This window comes from Eucalyptus grandis, chromosome 6 (genome assembly GCF_016545825.1).
Source record: "Eucalyptus grandis isolate ANBG69807.140 chromosome 6, ASM1654582v1, whole genome shotgun sequence".
Taxonomy (NCBI): Eukaryota; Viridiplantae; Streptophyta; class Magnoliopsida; order Myrtales; family Myrtaceae; genus Eucalyptus; species Eucalyptus grandis.
In genome coordinates this window covers 13,652,026-13,674,468 of record NC_052617.1, presented here as the reverse complement: position 1 = coordinate 13,674,468, position 22,443 = coordinate 13,652,026, and the positions used below count along the sequence as shown (strand labels likewise).

General features: G+C 41.4%; 1 protein-coding gene, 2 long non-coding RNA genes and 1 pseudogene across 3 annotated transcripts; 3 read left to right on the top strand and 1 right to left on the bottom strand.

Moving 5' to 3' along the window:
* Nucleotides 1-3,916: 3,916 nt before the first annotated feature.
* LOC120294322 (aconitate hydratase 1-like) lies at nucleotides 3,917-6,062 on the top strand. The gene is made up of 6 exons (XM_039314366.1): nucleotides 3,917-4,087; nucleotides 4,184-4,276; nucleotides 4,396-4,581; nucleotides 4,771-4,932; nucleotides 5,279-5,725; nucleotides 5,865-6,062. Exons 1-6 carry the CDS (start codon nucleotides 3,917-3,919, stop codon nucleotides 6,060-6,062), a joined length of 1,257 nt encoding a protein of 418 aa, XP_039170300.1.
* A 944-nt stretch (nucleotides 6,063-7,006) lies between these two features.
* On the top strand, nucleotides 7,007-9,291 carry LOC120294802. Its single transcript, XR_005552118.1, has 3 exons — nucleotides 7,007-7,155; nucleotides 7,767-8,024; nucleotides 9,257-9,291. It is a non-coding gene; the product is annotated as an uncharacterized LOC120294802 (long non-coding RNA).
* A 3,367-nt stretch (nucleotides 9,292-12,658) lies between these two features.
* On the top strand, nucleotides 12,659-13,990 carry LOC120294962. The gene is made up of 3 exons (XR_005552316.1): nucleotides 12,659-12,747; nucleotides 12,928-13,016; nucleotides 13,657-13,990. It is a non-coding gene; the product is annotated as an uncharacterized LOC120294962 (long non-coding RNA).
* Nucleotides 13,991-14,346: 356 nt separating this feature from the next.
* LOC104440061 lies at nucleotides 14,347-21,826 on the bottom strand (annotated as a pseudogene).
* Between the last annotated feature and the right edge of the window lie 617 nt (nucleotides 21,827-22,443).

The following is a 22,443-nucleotide window of genomic DNA, read 5'->3' as shown; positions in this document are numbered from 1 at the left end:
AGAAGTTGCTCTGGTAAAAATGTCGAATAGTGCAGTTCTAAATCACATTCTTTTTTATGCGTCTTTACAATTTATGTTTAGTTTGGTTTTACTGTGGTCAAAAAAGGGTGTAAAAACATTTTAGATCAGATCTATGAGGATGAAATTATTAGTACGGTGTAAAACCATTAAAAGAAAGAGGAGAAACAAATGCTTAGGTCTTTGAGGAACTCATTAATTTTTGCCAGGTCCTAAAATCTTGCATGCATTTACTCTTCATGTGTATGCTTTGCTGCCACGTGATGGAGACAAATGGAGTCAGAAAGGGAATTAAAGCTCGGGAATTTCAAAAGCAAATTAACTTTTTTTGGGAATTCTAGAACACAAGCATCTAAATATGTAAAAATGCGTAAGGAATAAACTTGTCATCCGTGTTTGGTTGTCATTGATGCTAAATTGCGAATTCACCATATAATAGCATAGATGGGAAAGCAGATTTGCATAGTCCCTCTTTTGAGTGTGTTTGGAGTGGCTTTTATTTCATTGTTTTTGTTTTTCCAAATCATAAGGTGCAAGCTTGATTTTCTAAAGTAATTTTAAGCACACGAAACTTTCACAATATGCATATGTCGATACGTAGACTTGCTTATAATGTTTCATTATCTTTTAAAAATTTGGGTAGCTGCTTAGATTATAGAGGAAAGCAATTGAAAACTTTATTCGCTGCATTTCATCAGTCAAAACAAATATAGTAGTCAATAACGAAATCATCACCTTCTGTCTAAGAATGTGTGAATATAATATGTAGATATACACCACTCTTCAAGTTTATCTGAGAGATGGGTGCAATGTTTCAATATCTACATGCCTTAGTGACTGGTCGAGTCACACGACCTTGCTTAGTGTTCGGACATTCTGTGTGTTAGAAGAAAAGGACATTAGCAGATCAAAACCAAAGATAAAATCAATCTAGGCGATGTGGATGACTTGTAAACTTAGGTCTATTAAACCGGTCCGAGGAAAACAAGGCTTTTTGCTGCTTTAAACAACCTAAATATGCTCGATTCCTATCGTTCATCATATCCTGGAATCGCCCTAGAGTGATGGCCAATTTTTCCTAGGGACACCGACGAAGTTTCTCTGCGGTCAGGTCGTCAAAAAAGGTTGGCTTAATAAGTCAGGCTAGCCAATGCAATAAAAGGACAAAGTGAAAGGTTGCTTAGCTTGCACGTGAAAATGCTTTGGGAGATGCGAGAGAGGCGAGAAACACTCGCCAGACAAAGACGTGCATAAGGAGTCAAGTCTTGATTAAAATACATCACCTGTCCTAGAGCTCCGGTGCGAGTTTATGAAGCAATACAAGATCCAAAGCTTATTTAGTGAAGAGGGTTGTGATAGAAATGCCGGACAAATTACTCAGTCGATCCTAACTTTGTTGTACGGATATCAAATAAGTACTAAGCATTTTAAATTAATTAATTTAGTAGTAAATCTTTGCATGAAATTTCAATATAGTCCTCCTAGTCGAAAATGGATAACATGACAATCTAGTCATTGCCAATTGTCCTATATGGGATGTTGTCACATCAGTGATTTTAGTCGAAAATTGATCAAAATAATTATATTGGAATTATGTGTAAAGTAAAGATTTAAGATTAGATTGGCGGGATTGAAAAGTTTATGAATGAATTAACATCTATACAATAAGTTTAAGTGTTGTTTAGCTTGATTGAGTCCAGCAATTTTAAGCTGCCTAATCTTAGTACAAGTTATGGAGTTAAGTTGATGACGAAAATTCTCGGAATCAATGAGGTGAAATTACATATTTTAAAATGAAAACAATCGGTAATTTTCACAAGGCTATATAGTAAGTAAGGCACCTCGAGTACAAAAAATAGCCGAGAGCAGATAGAGTATAGCATGCCAATTTCGAGAACACCCACTTTATAAATCGGGGAATCATGATTACAAGTTAATTAACCCATCCATGCGAGCTCGACGTGGGATTTCAAAGATTGCATCGATCCTCCTAGTCGCGGTCCTTTTAATGGGCCATTCTAGTAAATTAGAAGAAATTTGACAGCCTCAAAACACAATTGATTATGGTATAAGCAAATTTAAAATTACGTTTATCTAACCAATTTACAAGACCCCAGTATTTCACCCATAAACTTGATTCAATTTCGAGTCAAGTCCCTACAAAATGCAGGTAACCAAGATGGCCCATTGAGGATTGGGAAGCCTGGCCCATTTCTAGCTTCTCCTGGTTTACACAAATGTAATATTGGGCCGAGTTGGGCTTAGCCCGTTTTAGTCCGCCAAGCCATTTCTCTTTCTTCTTTTTTTCTCCTCCTCCTTCTTCTTCTTGATATTTGGGGAAGAAATGGATAGCTTTCCCCTCATAAAGACAAGGGTCTAGTCGAGAAAATATTGGGTACGCCTTATGCTCCAGCGTGTCAAACAAGAAGGCGGTGGGAGCGCGACGCGTGTCCTCGTGGGGCCATAAAGTTAGGCGCCTGTTTCTCGACTCAGCGCTCCTCTCTCTTCTCACTCTCTCCCAAATAACTCACGGCTGGTGGCTGGTGGCTCGGCTCGGCTGGTAGAAGAAAGGACGGCCAGCGAGTAATAAATGCGCAAACGCTCCCGCTTAAAATTCCTCTCTCCTCACACTTGAATATTTTCTGGGCGCTTTCTCTCTCCTCGTGACGAGCTGCACTTCCTCTGTTTCTTCTCAGCGCCTCACCCCCTCCGCCTCCGCCTCCGCCTCCGCCTCTCAAAAAAGCCTCGCCGCCGGTCATCTACCTCTGGCACGTCGCCTCCTCCAAGAGCCCCACCAGCCACAACTGGTTCCCAACCCCCTTCGCCTCCGACCGTTTCCAACACAGAGATCGAGCATAAGTTTTGTGCTCGCGTTGGTCTCTCGGTAACCTTCGGACCTCCGTCCGATTTCCTCCCCTCCCTCCGACAAACTCGTCATCAACTCCGACTCCGAGCCGCCGCCGCCGCCGACGCGTCCTCCGTCTCTCGGCATCTCGCTCGTCCTCCCCCTCCCTCGGGCCGAAGACGCCGCCGGCCTCCGCCGCGAAGCCGTCGGCCTCCGGCAGGGGGAGGCGGCCTCGGTTTCGTTCCGGAAGCGCGCAGGCTCCCCGCCGTCGACCGGGTGCATCCACGTCGGCGCCCGATCGGTCGCGAGGGAGATCTCGGTAGACCTCAGGCGGGGTCGACGGCGCGGCGAAGAAGGAGAGGCGCGGGCTAGAGGGCTGGAGAAGGATTCCCGCTCGCTGTGGACGAGGTACGTGGACTGGCTACACCAGCACCGGAGCGAGGGCTTTTCCTTGGACATGAGCCGAATCGGGTTCACGGACGAGTTCGTGGAGGAGATAAAGCCTCGGTTCCGGCCGCGTTCAAGGCGATGGAGGAGCCCGGGGATGGGCACCATCGCGAACGTCATCATGTGCACATCGAGATGCTTTGTGCTAAGGAAGAAAGCTTTTGATGTACCGGAAAGGGTTAGTGTTTTTGACTTAAGATCGTGCCTTTTGCATCACTAAACAGCTCGTCGCTCTTGTAGTCCGTTTCTCTCTTGTTTAAGTTGTGCAATTATTTCCCAGTCTCCACATGCTTGCTGATATTGCAATATCTCAAAGGTTTGATGTCTTAAAGCCCTGATTACAAATTGCAACTCTTCCTTTATGGCAACTGCATTAAAGCCTGCTTAAATGACATAAGGGTGTCTTTTCTTTACATGGAAGGATGCATAATGTGACCTGATTGCCTACAACTTGTGTAGGTTGCCATCCTTCTAGAAACGATAGAGCACATTTTTTAGTAGTTATTGAGTTCGATGGTCCTCTGCATTGCGGATAAGAGTGGCAGAGTGCCATACTCTTGTCGATTCTAATGGAATCTACCTGTTCAATTTCAATCTCCGTTGTTTATGCTTCCCGATAGGCTGCCGTACTCTATTAGGATTCTTCTGGAGTTGGCCATTCGGAACTGCGACGAGTTCCAGGTCAAGAGCAAAGATGTCGAGAAGATCATCGACTGGGAAAACACTTCTCCTAGACAAGTCGAGATCCCATTTAAGCCGGCTAGAGTGCTGCTGCAGGTACATGGAGCTGCGCATCGTGTGTCATTGATGCTGATTGGGGTTTTGAAGAGTTGCCATGTTTGATATTTGATGATGCGTCGTCATTTGTATCAGGATTTTACTGGGGTGCCTGCTGTCGTTGATCTTGCTTGCTTGCGTGATGCGATGAATAGCCTCGGGGGAGATCTGAATAAAATCAACCCACTGATAAGCTTTATATGTCAGCATGTCGCTCGTTCCAGCTACTCGTTGGTGGTGAAGGAACTTTATCTTTGTGTGCGCAAGTAGTTGAACTGTCATTTGTGAACATGTCAACCATCGTGCAGGTTCCAGTGGATCTTGTTATCGACCACTCTGTTCAGGTTGATGTGGCAAGGTCAGAAAATGCTGTCCAGGCTAATATGGAACTTGAGTTTCATCGGAACAAGGAGAGATTTGGCTTTCTCAAGTGGGGTTCAACTGCATTTCATAATATGCTTGTTGTTCCGCCTGGATTGGGGATTGTCCACCAGGTAGTAAAACATATAGTGCCTATATACTGATCATATGTATGACTTTAGCATAAGAAGTGGAAAAAACTGTATATACCCGTGGTGGAACTATTACATGCCGTGTCCTTTGAGAATATGCAATTTTCTTGCTTTACCAGAATATTGGCCTGTGTCATTGAGTTGACAAACTGAACTGGAATCTATTTGCAGGTTAATCTAGAATATCTTGGCAGAGTGGTCTTCAACACAAATGGCTTGCTTTACCCTGATAGTGTTGTTGGTACTGATTCACATACAACTATGATAGACGGATTAGGAGTTGCTGGTTGGGGAGTTGGAGGAATAGAAGCAGAAGCTGCAATGCTTGGCCAGGTAAGAGAATTCAATATATTGTTATTATTTTTTTTTTTTTTTTTTTACTGTGGATGGCTGATAAAGTAGTGTCATTTGACACTAGTATGTCCTTTTCAAGATGTTATGAAGTATGAACATACATCCATTAATTTTTTCAGTCATTTCTTAGCATTTCTGTTTTCATCTCTTATTTTGATGCAGCCGATGAGCATGGTCCTTCCTGGTGGTAAATATTTATTATTCTATTTTCAACTTAGATTATATGATAAGGCCATGATTGTGCTGCTAAAGTTGTGCTTGTTTCCTCAAAATTGCTGTGCTTCACCTTTATTTTGATGTGGCCTGCTGATCATTGCTTCTTTAGGATACTACTACAACTGCTCATCATCAAGAAGGATCCTTGGTCCAAGAGAAAGTTGAAGACACAAGCTCTAAAGATGCCAATTCAGATATTACTGCAGCAATTCAGCCAACCACAACTAGTACCATAACTTGTGCCGTTTCAACACCTATGGGAACTCATGCTGATTCTGTTTCATCAAATATTCTTTCTCATAGCCCATCTGGTGTGTCGACTACTTCAACAGTTATTCCTGGTCCTACTCAAGTTTTTAGTGTCCTAGAAAATGAAGGTTCTGCCAATTCATCTACTTTTAATTTTTCTACTTCTGGCAAGGAGGAAGAAAATGTGAACTTCCCAGGTCGCCAACCATCTACCTCCCTTAATGAGGCTGGGATTTTGAGTGGAATGGCTGGGGTGCTCTATCCAGTCAATTGTCATCTAGTATACCTTCAGCCGACATGCTTTCAGGTAGCGGAACCAATATTTTGGCCCCTTCTACTTCAGACATAGCAAAGAGGAATATTTTAGAAGCTGAGCAAAGACTTGGAAGTAGTGGAACAATGCAGTCTCTAGTGTCCCCTTGGACAATAGAATCTTCTTACCTCAGGGGGTGAAGGCTAATGAAGTAACTGGATTTGTTGATACTGGTAGTGGTGCTGAGGGTTCATCTATGGCTGGCAGGATTTTTTCACCTCCTATAGTTACTGGCATGGAGTGGAGGCCTGGAGTTTCTTTTAACCAGAATCAGTCAGTATGCTATTGTGTACCTCTTTCAATGCTTGATTGGGTGCTGAATCATTTTTAATTCTTGATTGTGCTTTGCCAACTCATGTTCCAAATTTGCAACCATAAAGTTCTCTGATTTGATTGTACGGCGGAATCTATCATTTTGCATCAACTGAATCCTTAGGTTCATATCATTTCGCATCTGTCTTACCATGCGTAGAAATCTGCATAGCCACTTTTGAGTGCCATCACTATTGGCATGTATTTGATTGTTTGCCTCAGTAATGCAAAAATTCATCTTGGACTCAGCTTTCATTTATCTTATGTAGTCTGTATCTACCACGTTTGAAACATATTTACACCTGTTTTTATGTTTATAATGCCATGGCTTGCATTTGTTTGTTTAGATTCTGAATTTGCCCTCTTCAGACTAAACAGTTCAAAATCATCAGTAGTGGTTACCAAAGACACTCTTGGAGAATTTTTTCACAAACAAAGGCATCCCTTGAGGTTGCTTTTCTTGTGCCAAAGATTGCTTGAGATGATATTTTTGGGGTGGGGTGGGGTGGGGGAGGATTAGGGGGTATAATTAGCTACAAATGATTTGATTATGGTTGTATGGTAGTCAAAAGCACTGTAGTCAGCACAATTGATGGAACTTGTTACTCTGGTGTCCGTTGACCAGAGATCTGTAAAGTGGACCGGTTATGACTTATTCTCTCCGTGCAGAACTTTGGTAAGCAAAAGTCTTCCCAGAAGTTAAAGAAAAATGGAAATAAATTTTTTCCTTAATCCTCTCTGTACTTTTTCTAAAAGGAGAGCATATTGGCAGAGTTTTTAGAGGGAAAGAAACGTAATTAGAGAAAGATGGTTGGGCAGTCCTCATTGGGTAGGCGACTGAGCATTTTGTATATAGAGAGGCTACCACTGTGTGGGCCAGCTTTTCCCTGATGCTTGTTTGATATAACTGCTCATAGAATTTCTGTACAACATTTGACCAAGGGCACGCCCGGGGAGAACTGAAATAGCCCCTGATCAAAGGGAGAAATTTTTACAGCGTTTTCATCAAATGCAGCAACAAGGTCACAGCATCTTTTTGGGCATGCCTCCCTTGGCTGGAGGAAATCAGAAGCAGTTTTCTGCACAACAGCAAGCCCCCCCCCTTGCAGCAGGTTCTTCCTTCTCGATTAATTTTATCTATTCTTTATCAAATACTCTTCCGTCAATAGTGAGTATATTAGGACACAATCTTCAGTTATCACTGGAAGTTAGTTGCTCTGTGATAGATTTCAAATCTCTCTCTAGTTCTTGGCAGACACGCCCACTGTGTGCATTTTATTAGATACCTTGTTATTAGTCATGAGCAAAATTGTCTTGTCAATTTTGTACTATCTATTGAGCCAACACTTGAATTTAGATACCTTGTTATTAGTCATGAGTAAAATTGTCTCGTCAATTTTTGTACTATCTATTGAGCCAACACTTGAATTTAGTATCCACCCCCAATAAGTCCATCTACTCCACACTATTAATGCCTATTGAAGATACAATTGTATATTCTATCCCTGACTTGAAGTAGGATCAGTGTATTCACAGTGTTATTATGAGATGGTTTCTACTTAACAGTTTGCAAGCATTTCATATGCTGTAATCTTTGTGTTGTATTTTTTAGTAATTGCCACATATGGGTAGCAATTTTTTTTTTTAATTTTTTTGTGGTCATTTTGGCTTTGTTCTGAAGTTCAATTACTTTTTCCATACCCTTTCTACAAAAATTGTGCAGTTCAATTCTCAAAGCTCATCGATCTCTCCTCAAGTCAGTATAGGGCTAGGATCACAAATGCCAGGTCTTAACAATGTATCTGGCTTGGCTCTGCAACAACAACTGGGTTCCATCCATCAACGGTTCAGTCAGCAATATTTTGCTCTTTCAGGTCCAAGAGATTCCGCTACATAGCTCTTATTTGCAACAATACAGAGTACCATCAAATATTGGGATCAGCTTGACTCAGAATTAGAGTTTCTGAATCATTTAAGACATGTAATGGCTCCAATTTCTGGAATTTAGCCTTCTCTTGTCTTTTCGGGCTTTTAGCTCTGGAAGGAAGGGCCTGCTTTGCAGCCATTGGGTCATGAGCATTCATACTTGCTACCTGTATACTGTTGCTGGTCTGCATGGTTGTGCATGGAGCTTTATTATTCAATTTAGAAACTCAATTTGAATATTTCCAAATGGCTAGGATTGCATGGAGGCAGCCTAACACAGTTTTGAATACTTCTTCCTTGAAAGGACGTAACAAGAAAAAACAGTAGATGGAATGGACTGTGTTTTTGTTATCCATACATATATAATATTATTATTAGTCATATAAGTCTGCGATTCATTGCCCTTCTTCAGTTTACTTTCTTTTTCCCCATAACCTGACTTATTGAATGAAGCCTTGTCACTTTCATTGTGAATCCCACAAAGCTACACAAACGGGGTACAGGTATACCTATTGTTTAATGCATAATTAGGATACTTGACGAATTAACTTCATGTAATATACTTTGCCTCGGGAATTTTAGATTCCCAAGTTACATTTTTTGATCCAAACACTGATAATATGCCTGGCATCTTATATAAACTCACAATTTTAGTTCATCCTTTTCAAAAGGTAATCTAACTCTTAAAACCCATCGATAGTCAAATGGTAAACCCATTTCTGTACTACAGCTTTAAATTATTGCTACATTATATATTTTATTTTTTCATCAAATAATTGATTGTGCATACAAAGACCTTAGGACTCTTCTTCATGGAGCAATTCTCTATCTTTATCTATTAAATACTCCAACCATCCACTGTTTTTTGTAATTTTGTTTGTTTGGAAGGACTAACGTTTTCAGCCTTTCTTTTGTTTGTTTGTGTGGTGAGCCTTGTTCACTGGGACTCCCTTTTTTACTTTTATTTAATGTCAAATATTTCAAAACTTCAAACATATAAATGAGTTTCTAAAATCATGTTTTCTTACCTTTTATTTTCTTTGTTTTGCAATGAAAGTCAAATGTTTGTATTTGAATTTTTATTTCCTTATGTTGATGAAAAATCTCAGTAACTCTGGGTGTGAGGCCACTTTATTTTTCAACTTTGTTCTGCTAGAGTGCTTCAGCAAGGCTAGACTCCAATTGGAGTTATCTTAAGATCAGTTGTTGATGCGGTTTACTTCAAAATATTTTCATCAGCCTGTATTGCAAACCATAGTTATTTGATACCAGGCATGCATAAAGCAGAAGTTGGCAAGGGGAAAATTCAGGAGCAGCTGGGGAGCAGAATCTACCTGATTATTCAGGTGCTGATTCTGCTGTTAGGTATGGAGTGGGCAAGAATACAATGAATGAGGATGATCTGATATTCCCACAAGCATCAGATGTAAGTTAATACATTTCAACATTGATGAAGCAGCTTTACTTGTCAATCTTCTGTTTCTCTTTTTCCTAGAAATGCTCTTTTGTATTTTTCTTATAATATCAATGGATACTGTTTGCTTTTTCTTTATGATGTAAAGTCATGTGAAGCTTTGGTGTCAACTATTTAGAGAGTAATACTTCTCATCTGAAGCCATACACAATCTAATTTGAGCCATGTGGTTCTGCACTCTGCTAAGTGGTTAATCCAAGCATCTGGTTTTCTTATTTTATCATGCTGGACCACTGGTTTTGCCTCTGGTTTATCAATACATCAAAGTCATGTTGTCTGTCAGATTATCTACTGGCCACCAATTTATGGCTTTGCCCATGATGGCTTGCCTCCTGTATTTCTTGCTTATCTTCCCAATGCCCATGTGAAATGCTTGTGCTCTATCAAGCTATTGCATCACTGTTGAGGTTCAAATGCTTTTAGCTTCACGAGTCCTAAAATAGGACAATGATTTTTCTTTCACAGAAAAACTTGTTTCTAGTGGACCTTATGCAACTGTAGTATAGTTTTGACCATGTGATACTTTCAAAAGATACTACCGTGAATCGCTTGTTCATAACATTCTTGTGCCATGGACCCAAGTTCCAATTTGGTATTTGGGCTGTACGAGGTGAAATTGCTAACATCAATGGTGCAGTGCCTTATAATGTATTTTGTTTTTTGATAACACAGTACAATATATGCTTGAGTGCTGGGACCCTTATCACAAAAGTCATGACTTTATTTAGCATTAGTTATTTAGCTGTAGATGGATCCGATCCAATCATACATATTCCTGGCGTAATTTGTGTAATAGGATCAATACTTAGGACCTTAGATTTATATGATGCAAGTATTATATCAGAGAATTTTGTTTTTCTCATGTAATAGAATTAATACTTAGGACCTTAGATTCATATGATGCAGGAATTATATCAAAGAATTTTGTTTTTCTCTTAATGGCATCTAATCTTTTGGATTTGTTGGTTTGTTTTTATGGCCGAAATTGTTATTCACTTTATTTTATTGCTACTGAAGTCAGAATCCTGATCGAGTTGACTATGCTTGAACTTAAGTGCTTCCTGATATAACATAAATGTATAATTTCAAACTGAATGATTAGTGAAATGACATGATAAATTAGGTGGGGACTCTGGTTGGTCAGTTTAAGTGCAGACTTGTGACTTAGCATTGGGTGGCAGGGGTTCATGACTAGTGGGCTTGAACTATAACCAGGCAAACATTAGTAAGCCAACCATGAATTCCTAAAACATAGAGGAAAACATCTGAGTGATGAGGGTAATGTTAAATCTTTCTGAGGAGAATTCTTACCTGGATGTTGCTCGCCTCTTGGTACTATATCAGATGGTTTCATATGTAGAGAGTCTAAGTGATTGTTAACTGTAGTAAGATTGGTCTGATGTTGGCTAGTTCTCTTGATTAAGTGTTTCTGATGTTTCTTGATCTTCATACATGTGCTAACTCCTGGTGCATTTTGTGAATGCTTCAACAGTATCACCTAAACGCAACCAACGTCTATGTGCATCTAATGTATATGCTTACATGCTTGCGTAAGTTTTGGTGCTAAAGATGGTGTGAACATAGGTTCTTGTGTCTGTTTTATGCCACAGGCTGGATTAGTGGGCTCTTTTGCAGAGCCTGCTCAGCTTCTTAGAGATACTGACCTATCCCCTGGGCAACCTTATCAGCCTACTCAACCTTCTCGAAACCTGGGATTTATTGGGCGAAGCAGTAGCTCTGACCTTGGTGCTGTTGGTGATAATTTTGGTTCATCAAGTTTGAGTCATGGAGGCCATCATGATCGGATATACAATCAGGCAATGCTTGAGGCTGCATTTTATAATCTTCCTCAACCAAAGGACTCAGACAGGGCAAGTAGTTATATACCTGTGTTATACAGTTTTATGTTACGTTTTGCTTATAAAAGTAATAGTAATTCTAGTATATGTTCATACAATGATGTTTGTCTACTACAGAGGCGTCCTGTTGACAGGCCTCCTAGCTTTCCTCAAGTACAAGCACCCATCGTGAAGACAAAAGCTTTTTGGGAATGATTAGGCAGGGACCCTTGTTCTGTGGATACCCTTTTCTTTGCATTTTACTATCAACAGGTATCTCCTTATATGGATGACATGTTTTTTGACACCTTACATGTGCATGCCCTAGAATGAGTGCCTTCTAGAGTCTTCCTCTTCCCTAAGGTAACACTTTCTCTGATTCACTCAATTGTATCATGCTGAAATGGTGAACATGTCAATCATCGTGCAGGTTCCAGTGGATCTTGTTATCGACCACTCTGTTCATGTTGATGTGGCAAGGTCAGAAAGTGTCTTGTTTTGATTCTGAATAGGCATTCTGTCATATACGCGAATGCCTGCTCATTTTGATTCTGAATAGCACATGAAAATACTAATATTGGAATTGGTGATTACATTCCTTTCACCAAAAATGTGCTTTATCGTTTCTGGAGAGAGCATGATATGTACCAATGAGCAGCTTCTTCCTAATAAATTAGGCCCCGTTTGTTTGTGTTTCTTTTTCTTGTTTCTAAACACTTTTTCTGTTTTTTTGTTCTTTTGTTCCCAGGAACAAAAAGGAACAGAAATAAGAAACACAAATTGTGTTTCTTATTTCAAACACATTTGAGAAACACTTTCCTTTTTTTTTTTTTTTTTTTTTCTTTTTCTCTTATTTTCTTCTTCTTTTCTTTTGGCCAGTCGCCGGCCTCGGCCATGGCCGACGAGGGTCGCCGTAGGCTGGGCGAGGGTCGGCCTCGCCATGGCCCGGAGCCTCGCCTCGCCGGATTTGGGCGAGTCGGCGTCGCTCGGCGGTGGCCCGGGCGAGGCGCCTCGCCCGCCGCTGGGCAAGCTCGGCCTCGCCGGATCAAGGCGAGGCCGACCCTCGCCGGCCGGTCGCCGGCCAAGGCCTTGGCCGGTGACCGGCCAAAAGAAGAAAAAAGAAAAAAGAAAAAAGGAAAAATAAGAAAAAAATAGAAAAAATAAAAGAAATAAAAAAATTATCCAAATTTACCAAACATGTTTCTATTTATTTTTTTTTGTTCCCGAACAAGTTTAACAAACGCGTTTTTTTTTTATTCAGAAATTGTTCCTGAAACAAACACTTTTTTTTATTTCTTCTTTGGAACAATTTTTAAACAGAAAAACATTTTTAAACGCACCCTTAGTGTATGTAATATTCCTGCGAAACGGACAGATAGGACTTTCCTTTAAACCAAAAATGGGTGATGCACTTCTTTTTTGGAGTATGAAACCTGATGGTTCTCTGGATAAATCCAGTTTGCATGGTTAGTTGTGCTCTCTATTCAGCTGTTATGTGTACTTGGTCATGCCTAGAGTTCATAATATGATAGCATGTCAAAGTCTGTACAATTTTACTAAAATTATATGTCGATCTTGTAAATGAGTTATCGAATTTATTCTCTAGTTTCTGTCACCATTTACTTAGCCATTCTGATTCATGTCAGGTGGTTGCCCTGTTATTAAGGGGAACAAACGGTCATCTACTAAGTGGTTGTGTGTGCATGAGTACAAAGTTTGAGATACTGAGCAGAAGGTAAATTTTTTTCTGCTGGGAACAGATGATTAGGATACAAATGCTGTGTTTCAGTATAACTGTCATTTTCAATGTGAAGTGGTTCATGGTCGTGTTTCCTTGCAGTAGCAATCATTAGCAATATATGATTTAGTGATAGTTTCTCTAAGTGTCTCACCCTGGACGTTAGTAATAGAAATTTCATTACTAGTGTCTAACCATCTGTTAATTGCATGATGGATGAAATATTTATGGTCTCTCTTGCGCTATTTTACACCTATGTGACTTTATTTAATGAAGACAGATATCAGGCTACGTCAGTTTATAGCTGATGTTATGTGCAGTTCTAGGTTGAATGAGCCCAATATGTTTACTGTCTGGGAGGTGTAAAGTTTGCTGAGGTTGTCCTTATACATTTAGGAATGTTCAGAAATGGTTCGTGTAACCGTTGGCTGGATAAGTTCATTCATTTAGTATGTTGGTCATGCTACAGATAAGGAAGATTTCCTGATTAGATGTACTTTCAGTTCAGTAAATATAGCACCAAGTAAAACTGAACTATTGGTCTCTTGATTTTCCTTCCTGAAATTACCTAGATTTTAAATATCAGTGCCGATTGTTGCCCGTAACTACTCCATCTTGCACCTGCCTTTGTTTGCAGGTCCAAAAGTTCGTAAATTCCTACTACTGTAACATGTCTGAATTCTCAGGTGAAGGCCCCATCTTCCGGGTCTCATGTCCACCTTTCACGTCAGCAACCAGCATGCCATGACTCGCAATTTTGTGTTGTCTTTGTAGTTCTACTGTAGTACAGAATGATCGGCTGTACAGCGGTTCACCTTTCTTCCTCACTTCCTTCCCCTCTTTCTGGGAATCAGATGAGCATAAGAACATGAGGATGCTGATGAGTGCTATTATCATGAACTTTTGAAAGCTATGGGTGGCGCGTTTTGCATTCCCCACCCGCCCTTTATATACGGAGTCCGATATCATCACATGAGTTGTGAATGGTCATTTGCTGTTCTAGCCAAGATACGGCCTGATGATAGCATGAGCTGGGATCGGCATGCATCAAATAGCCATTCCCATATGAAATTGTCTCTACAAAAAGCGTTCCACACATTGTACAAAGTCTCTTTGTGAATTTGGCCTTGTAATGGTTTGATCGGTTTCGACCCAAACCACACCAATGAGACGACGAATCTCACTTTGTTCTCACTCGACTATTAGCAAGACGAATGGTCACGTGGTCAGGTTGTCATTTGGAACTTCTACACGGACAACCCCGACACATGACTCCCAGTACACGTGAATATGGGACTCCACCACCTCAATAATGAATTTCATGCTCTCTCTCTCTAAATGCGTTTGTCTTTATAGCTTTGAAAGAGATCCTCTCTTAGGCAAAATTCTACACCACCATCTTACACTAGAAAGAGGCAAACTGCTTGACTAGATCACATTTCGGGACACAGTTGAAAAATCTTGCAAATTTCTAAAATCCAAATCATTTGTCCGATGAAAACCGAACCCAAAGATTTTTGAACAAAATGAGAGGCCAACACTAGTTTGTCCACATATCATGAACGCTATCGCAGACCTTGCAATGTTAATTTATCTGCCGCCCACAGAGTTAGAATGATAATCATCCAAGGACGCAGAAATCGTCCCATTTATTCCCCCAATTTATTCCCATAACAGCTGGAGGAAGAACTCTCCGACATAGAGATTTACTCCAGCCATGTTGACCGGATGGGATGGAAATGCTAGGAACACCGAGAAGAGCCGGCTGTTGAACCTGCCTGGTCGCTCAATGTCTACCTCCAATCAAGTTCCTGATGACGTACTGCAGGATGCCCCCATGATCGAAATAGGCCAGCTCAACCTACATATGGAAGCCACCGAAACTTAGCAAGGAGATGAAAAGATGATGAATCTTCCAAGGATATAGAGAAGTGACAGATCAATATCGTTACCTCTCTGTTAAACCGTATTGTGCACACAAATGACTTGCCATTATTTGTCTCCACCGTGATGTCCTGACAAGGCCTTATTTTGCTCACGCTATTCAAAAGATTAATGGTGTAGCATTCATGGCCAGTCAGTTGAGTGTTTCTGCATCCTCCCCAGACTTGAAACATAGAGGAATGATACCCATTCCCACTAAATTGCTTCTGTGAATCTGCTCAAAGCTCTTTGCTATGACAGTTTTCGTGCCCTGACACGAATTACAGCTTAGGCCTACAGGGAAAAAATTGGACAAAAAATTGAATAAAAAAACATGAAAATGCTCACCAACAGCATTGGACCCTTGGCAGCCCAATCGCGAGAACTTCCACTTCCATACTCAGCACCAGCCAAAATAATGGTGGCATGCCCCTCACTCTTGTACCTCTGCCATACAAGAGACAAAGCTAGTATGAGCCACAATGGCACCAGCAATCAGATAATGAGTCATTGATGGAGCCCATACTCAGCTAATAGAATATTAACCAGCAGGCCAACAGTTAAAATCAGATTATTTTCTTTAAAAAGTTCTCCCAATTAAGATGATATCACATTGACCTGTCAAATGAATCTCAACTAACAGTGGGATGACCCAGAAGGATGTTGCTAGGAGGCTGATCTAGCTGGCAAGAATGGACCAAACAAAAAATCAGCTTCTTTCAGACTTAAACAAAAATTTGCAGAAAAGAACTAGCAATAGACATGGTAAGTAGCATAATTCTCAGGGCCAATCTAAATAGAATGGCTTATCCAACCAACAACTATGAATACTGCGGCCCCATCACTCACAACACTGTCATTTGTGATGCGGTGTCTGTATTGGGTCTGCAGAGTGAAGAAAATTACCATGGCAACATCATAAACAGATAGTTTCTCCCCACTGGGGATGTGGATTGTTTTAGGTCCAACTTCTCCTTTAAGAAACTTGTTGACAAGGCGAATGTTAGCAAAGGTTCCTCTTGCCATGATCTCATCATTCCCACGGCGACTTCCGTAAGAGTTGAAGTCTCTTCTATCAACCCCACGTTCCATTAGATACCTTGCAGCAGGGCTATCCCTGTGAATGCTACCAGCCGGAGAAATATGGTCAGTCGTAATGCTGTCCCCAAAATTTAGTAAGCAGTAGGCATCTTCACGCCATGAAGGCCAGGAGGAGACATTGTCATGCTCTTGAAATATGGTGGGTCATGAATGTATGTTGATGTTGGGTCCCAAGCATAGAGAGTGCTAGAAGGTGTAGATAACTGATTCCACATAGGATTTCCTTAGTGATAGCTTCATATGTTGCCATTATGGAAGCACGTTCGATTGGACAACCTGAAGACAGGTTATATGAGAGAAAAAAACAGAATCACCAATTACGATCTCTATAATTAATAGTCAAAGTGAAGATTTCCATAAGCTCCTAGCAGAAATATTGGCTTACAGTTGCCACTTCTTCATTTGATGGCCAAATGTCTCTCAAGTATACTTTTCTTCCATCTTTTCCTTCCCCAATGGGTTCGGTTTCAAAATCAATATCTACCTGCAAAGGTTGTCTCCCATGAGGAATGTGCCAAAAACTAGATTTGCAATCACAAAGAAAAGCGAATTCCGAGGATAATACCAAGGTTGGAGTAGATCGCTAATAAAGAACCAACAACTGCAAATACAATTGCATGTTACACACCGTGCCAGCAAGAACATAGGCAACCGCGAGAGGAGGAGAAGCCAGATAGTTAGCCCTAGTTAGGGGGTGAACACGTCCTTCAAAATTTTTGTTTCCAGACAATACAGCTGCAGCTACAAGATCTGACATTGTGCAAATTCAACAGTTAAGTGAGCTTATAACATTTTCTTGATGATATTATGCAGGATTATGAATTAATCTATACCATTTTCAGTAATAGCTGATGCAACTGATTCATCAATATCTCCTGAGTTTCCAATGCATGTAGTGCATCCATAGCCAACAATATGGAATCCTAATTGGTTCAGATATGTCTGCAAACCACTGCAAAAACATGTCTAGCTTAGCAAGAAGATCCATGGTTGCTAACATGGGAAGAATACTTGGGTCGATTAAAGGCACCTTTTCCGCAAATATTTGGTCACAACCCCAGAGCCCGGAGCAAGACTTGTCTTAATCCACAGTTTTACCTAACACAAGATTTATTTTGTTCAGATAAAAAATAAAAAACTAAGTCATCTACAATCAAATGTACCAACTCATCAAATTTTTCTGTTAAAATTTAAAATATGCTGCATTGATTCCAGCTGCAACTATATAATGCTTAAAGATATTACACATGAGCGAAGAATCAATTCAGTGGACAGCAGATCGAGTAAACTTTTGCAGAGATACATGCAGATGCACATGAGCCTATACTATCAGGTGACGGGTGTAGCAAAATCCATATGAACATCTAAACGTATTGCTTAATATATTCTACTTTGTCAGAAGAAGAGTTTTTGTCAACCAACCTCCAATCCTATTCACAAGCCTTCCTTGCTACCAAAGCAGCACCAAGCATTACACTAGGATTTGAAGTATTTGTGCAGCTAGTGATAGCTGCTATAACAACATCCCCATGCTGAAGCTGAGCTGGAGTCCCATGAAATGTGAACTCTGCAACCTTTCCCTGTGATTCCTTTGGCACAGCAAAACCCTGCAAAGACATGGATGAAAATCAGTCAAAATCCTAAGTTAAGACACAGAAAAAAAAATCAATATCAATAATACTTAATGAAGCATATGCCATTTTGCCCATCTAAAGGCTCCTAAACTCTTCAACAACATAGTTCAAAAATTCAATGTACGTAAGAGAAGCCTGCATTAAGATTTCGACAAACAAAGTTGCTCATCAATCAACTTCTGCACAGTCAAAGCAGCACAAATCAAAAAAAAAAAAAAAAGAAAAGCTGGTAGAATCAATGTCAGTAGTAAGCACAAGTCAACACATAGTTAGTTAACTATTTTGTTCTAGTATATTTACCAAAGTACAAGCGCATGCGAAGGGCAATTCACTTCCCAAATTTTGGAACCAACAAAGAGCCCCATGACCATGCACGATCACTTATAAAGAGTATACAAGATTCCGGAAAGGCTCACCTTAAATCCAACTCTATTATCCAAGCATGCATGCCAATCAGCTTTCATTTCTTTCAATGGGACTCGATCCTGTGGCCTGGAAAGCTTTGATTCTTAGCCAATAGAAGGGTGAGGGGGGCAAAAACTAAACCTACTTCATGGCAACAGTATTGTATCCACTGGGGATTTCCTTTTGGGACCCGAAATACATGGTTCTACATCCTTAAGATATAGTTCCAGATAAGAGGAGTATGTTCTCTCCACTTGGGGCTGCTTCCAACACAGATTCTTAGCAAGAAATAATGATGTACTCTTAAAGTCAAAAACATTCATAAAACTCACCTCATTGTAATCCACAAACATCTTGTTCGCCCGCAAGTAAGATTCTATCATGGCAACCTATGAAGTTGCTTAAGTTAACACAAGCAAGTACTCAGTACTCAGTACAAATTATGACGAAAATCTCTGTGATTACTTAAAGTTTCCTCACTTCTGCCTTTAAGATACTGCAGAGTGACATGATCAACAGGAAAAAGCCCATAGTGGCACCATATTCGGGTGACATGTTAGCGATGGTGGCACGATCTGCCAATGACAATTCGCTACAAATTATGACGAAAATCTCTGTGATTAAAACTTCTGCCTGTCAATTTAAGATACTGCCCATGATCAATGTGGAAAAAGCCCATAGTGGCACCATATTCGGGTGACATGTTAGCGATGGTGGCACGATCTGCCAATGACAATTCGCTCATTCCTTCCCCTGCAAAAGTGACACAACATTTAAAAACAACAGTAACAAGAAGGATTCGGTGGCTGTGGAATATCTTGAACAGAAAGGATTAACGATGCAGGGGAATCAGAAGATGTACCATAAAACTCAACAAATTTGCCCACAACGCCATGCTTCCTCAGCATTTGTGTTACGTTCAAGACCAGATCGGTTGCTTTTACCCCATCTTTCAGCTTCCCAGTTAATTTAAACCCAACCACACCAGGAAGGACCATGCTCATTGGCTGCATCAAAATAAGAGATGAAAACAGAAATGCTAAGAAATGACTGAAAAAATTAATGGATGTATGTTCATAATTTAATAACATCTTGAAAAGGACATACTAGTGTCAAATGACACTACTTTATCAGCCATCCACAGTAAAAAAAAATAATAATAATAACAATATATTGAATTCTCTTACCTGGCCAAGCATTGCAGCTTCTGCTTCTATTCCTCCAACTCCCCAACCAGCAACTCCTAATCCGTCTATCATAGTTGTATGTGAATCAGTACCAACAACACTATCGGGTAAAGCAAGCCATTTGTGTTGAAGACCACTCTGCCAAGATATTCTAGATTAACCTGCAAATAGATTCCAGTTCAGTTTGTCAACTCAATGACACAGGCCAATATTCTGGTAAAGCAAGAAAATTGCATATTCTCAAAGGACACGGCATGTAATAGTTCCACCACGGGTATATACAGTTTTTCCACTTCTTATGCTAAAGTCATACATATGATCAGTATATAGGCACTATATGTTTTACTACCTGGTGGACAATCCCCGATCCGGCGGAACAACAAGCATATTATGAAATGCAGTTGAACCCCACTTGAGAAAGCCAAATCTCTCCTTGTTCCGATGAAACTCAAGTTCCATATTAGCCTGGACAGCATTTTCTGACCTTGCCACATCAACCTGAACAGAGTGGTCGATAACAAGATCCACTGGAACCTGCACGATGGTTAACATGTTCACAAATGACAGTTCAACTACTTGCGCACACAAAGATAAAGTTCCTTCACCACCAACGAGTAGCTGGAACGAGCGACATGCTGACATATAAAGCTCACCAGTGGGTTGATTTTATTCGGATCTCCCCCGAGGCTATTCATCGCATCACGCAAGCAAGCAAGATCAACAACAGCAGGCACCCCAGTAAAATCCTGATACAAATGACGACGCATCATCAAATATCAAACATCGCAACTCTTCAAAACCCCAATCAGCATCAATGACACACGATGCGCAGCTCCATGTACCTGCAGCAGCACTCTAGCCGGCTTAAATGGGATCTCGACTTGTCTAGGAGAAGTGTTTTCCAGTCGATGATCTTCTCGACATCTTTGCTCTTGACGTGGAACTCGTCGCAGTTCCGAATGGCCAACTCCAGAAGAATCCTAATAGAGTACGGCAGCCTATCTGAAGCATAAACAACGGAGATTGAAATTGAACAGGTAGATTCCATTAGAATCCTGACAAGAGTATGGCACTCTGCCACTCTTATCCGCAACAGAGGACCATCGAACTCAATAACTACTAAAAAATGTGCTCTATTGTTTCTAGAAGGATGGCAACCTACACAAGTTGTAGGCAATCAGGTCACATTATGCATCCTTCCATGTAAAGAAAAGACACCCTTATGTCATTTAAGCGTGCTTTAATGCAGTTGCCATAAAGGAAGAGTTGCAATTTGTAATCAGGGCTTTAAGACATCAAACCTTTGAGATATTGCAATATCAGCAAGCATGTGGAGACTGGGAAATAATTGCACAACTTAAACAAGAGAGAAACGGACTACAAGAGCGACGAGCTGTTTAGTGATGCAAAAGCAGACGATCTTAAGTCAAAAACACTAACCCTTTCCAGTACATCAAAAGCTTTCTTCCTTAGCACAGCATCTGATGTGCACATGATGACGTTCGCGATGGCGCCCATCCCCAGCTCCTCCATCGCCTTGAACGCAGCCTGGAACCAGGCTTTATCTCCTCCACGAACTCGTCCGTGAACCCGATTCGGCTCATGTCCAAGGAAAGCCCTCGCTCCGGTGCTTTGGTGTAGCCCGGTCCACGTACCTCGTCCACGGCGAGCGGGAATCCTTCTCCAGCCCTCTAGCCCGCGCCTCTCCTTCTTCGCCGTGCGACCCCGCCCGGATCTACCGAGATCTCCCTCGCGACCGATCGGGCCAGCGACGATGGGGACAGCACCCGGCCGACGGCGGGAGCCCGCGCCGCTCGGAACGAAGCCGAGGCCGCCTCCCTCTGCCGGAGGCCGACGGCCGCGGCGGAGGCCGGCGGCGTCTTCGGCCTGAGGGAGGGGGAGGACGAGCGAGATGCCGAGAGACGGAGGACGCCGTCGGGTGCGGCAGCGGCGGCTCGGAGTCGGAGTTGATGACGAGTTTGTCGGAGGGAGGAAATCGGACGGAGGTCCAGAAGTTGCCGAGAGACCAACGCGAGCACAAAACTTATGCTCGATCTCCGCGTTGGAAACAGTCGGAGGCGAAGGGGGTCGGGAACCAGCTGTGACTGGCGGGGCTCTTGGAGGAGGCGACGTGCCAGAGGTAGATGACCGGCGGCGAGGCTTTTTTGAGAGGCGGAGGCGGAGGCGGAGGCGGAGGGGGTGAGGCGCTGAGAAGAAACAGAGGAAGTGCAGCTCACGAGGAGAGAGAAAGTGCCCGAAAATATTCAAGTGTGAGGAGAGAGGAATTTTAAGCGGGAGCGTTTGCGCATTTATTACTCGCTGGCCGTCCTTTCTTCTACCAGCCGAGCCAAGCCACCAGCCACTAGCCGTGAGTTATTTGGGAGAGAGTGAGAAGAGAGAGGAGCGCTGAGTCGAGAAACAGGCACCTGACTTTATGGGCCCCACGAGGACACGCGTTGCGCTCCCACCGCCTTCTTGTTTGACACGTTGGAGCATAAGGCGTACCCAATATTTTCTCGGGTCTAGTGCCCGTTTGTGCCTCCTTTCGGTGCCCCATTCCGCCCCACTATTTATCCATACGAAGAAGGATAATTTTGAAAATTTTTAATAATATATCAATTCATATGAATCAAGATAAGTGTGAAATTTTTTAATGATTTATTAATAGTTGAGATTTGTTGAGACTTCGATAGAGATATTAAACCATACAAAGAATCCATGCCCCCACCATAGAGAGGTCGTTTTTCCCTCTTTTAATTATGAAACTCGAGGCACTTCAAATGTTTGACTTCTCCCCTTCATTGGAAATGTCTCGTCAGTAACTACTTGACAAAACAGAGAAGGAAAAAAAAAAGAAAAAAAAACTTATCAACTAGACGAGAGGTGGCAAATTCAATTTGAATTTAACTTTTCTCTTGTCTAAATGACACGATATTCATGTGTCGTATAAATACCTTCCTTTTCAATATGACTGAATCATACGAAATCATTGTCTGAACACAACTTTTTCAGTGAAGATGAATTTCTTCCCATGCCTAATGTACTCATCTCTGGCCACCACTTGCATTTATTTGCATGGCTTTCTTTGCACGAAAGAGACCCCCTCTTTCTCTTCCGATTCAAGGAACTCCATGACACCATCAAATCGTCTATGACTTGCTTCCCGATCTTCCT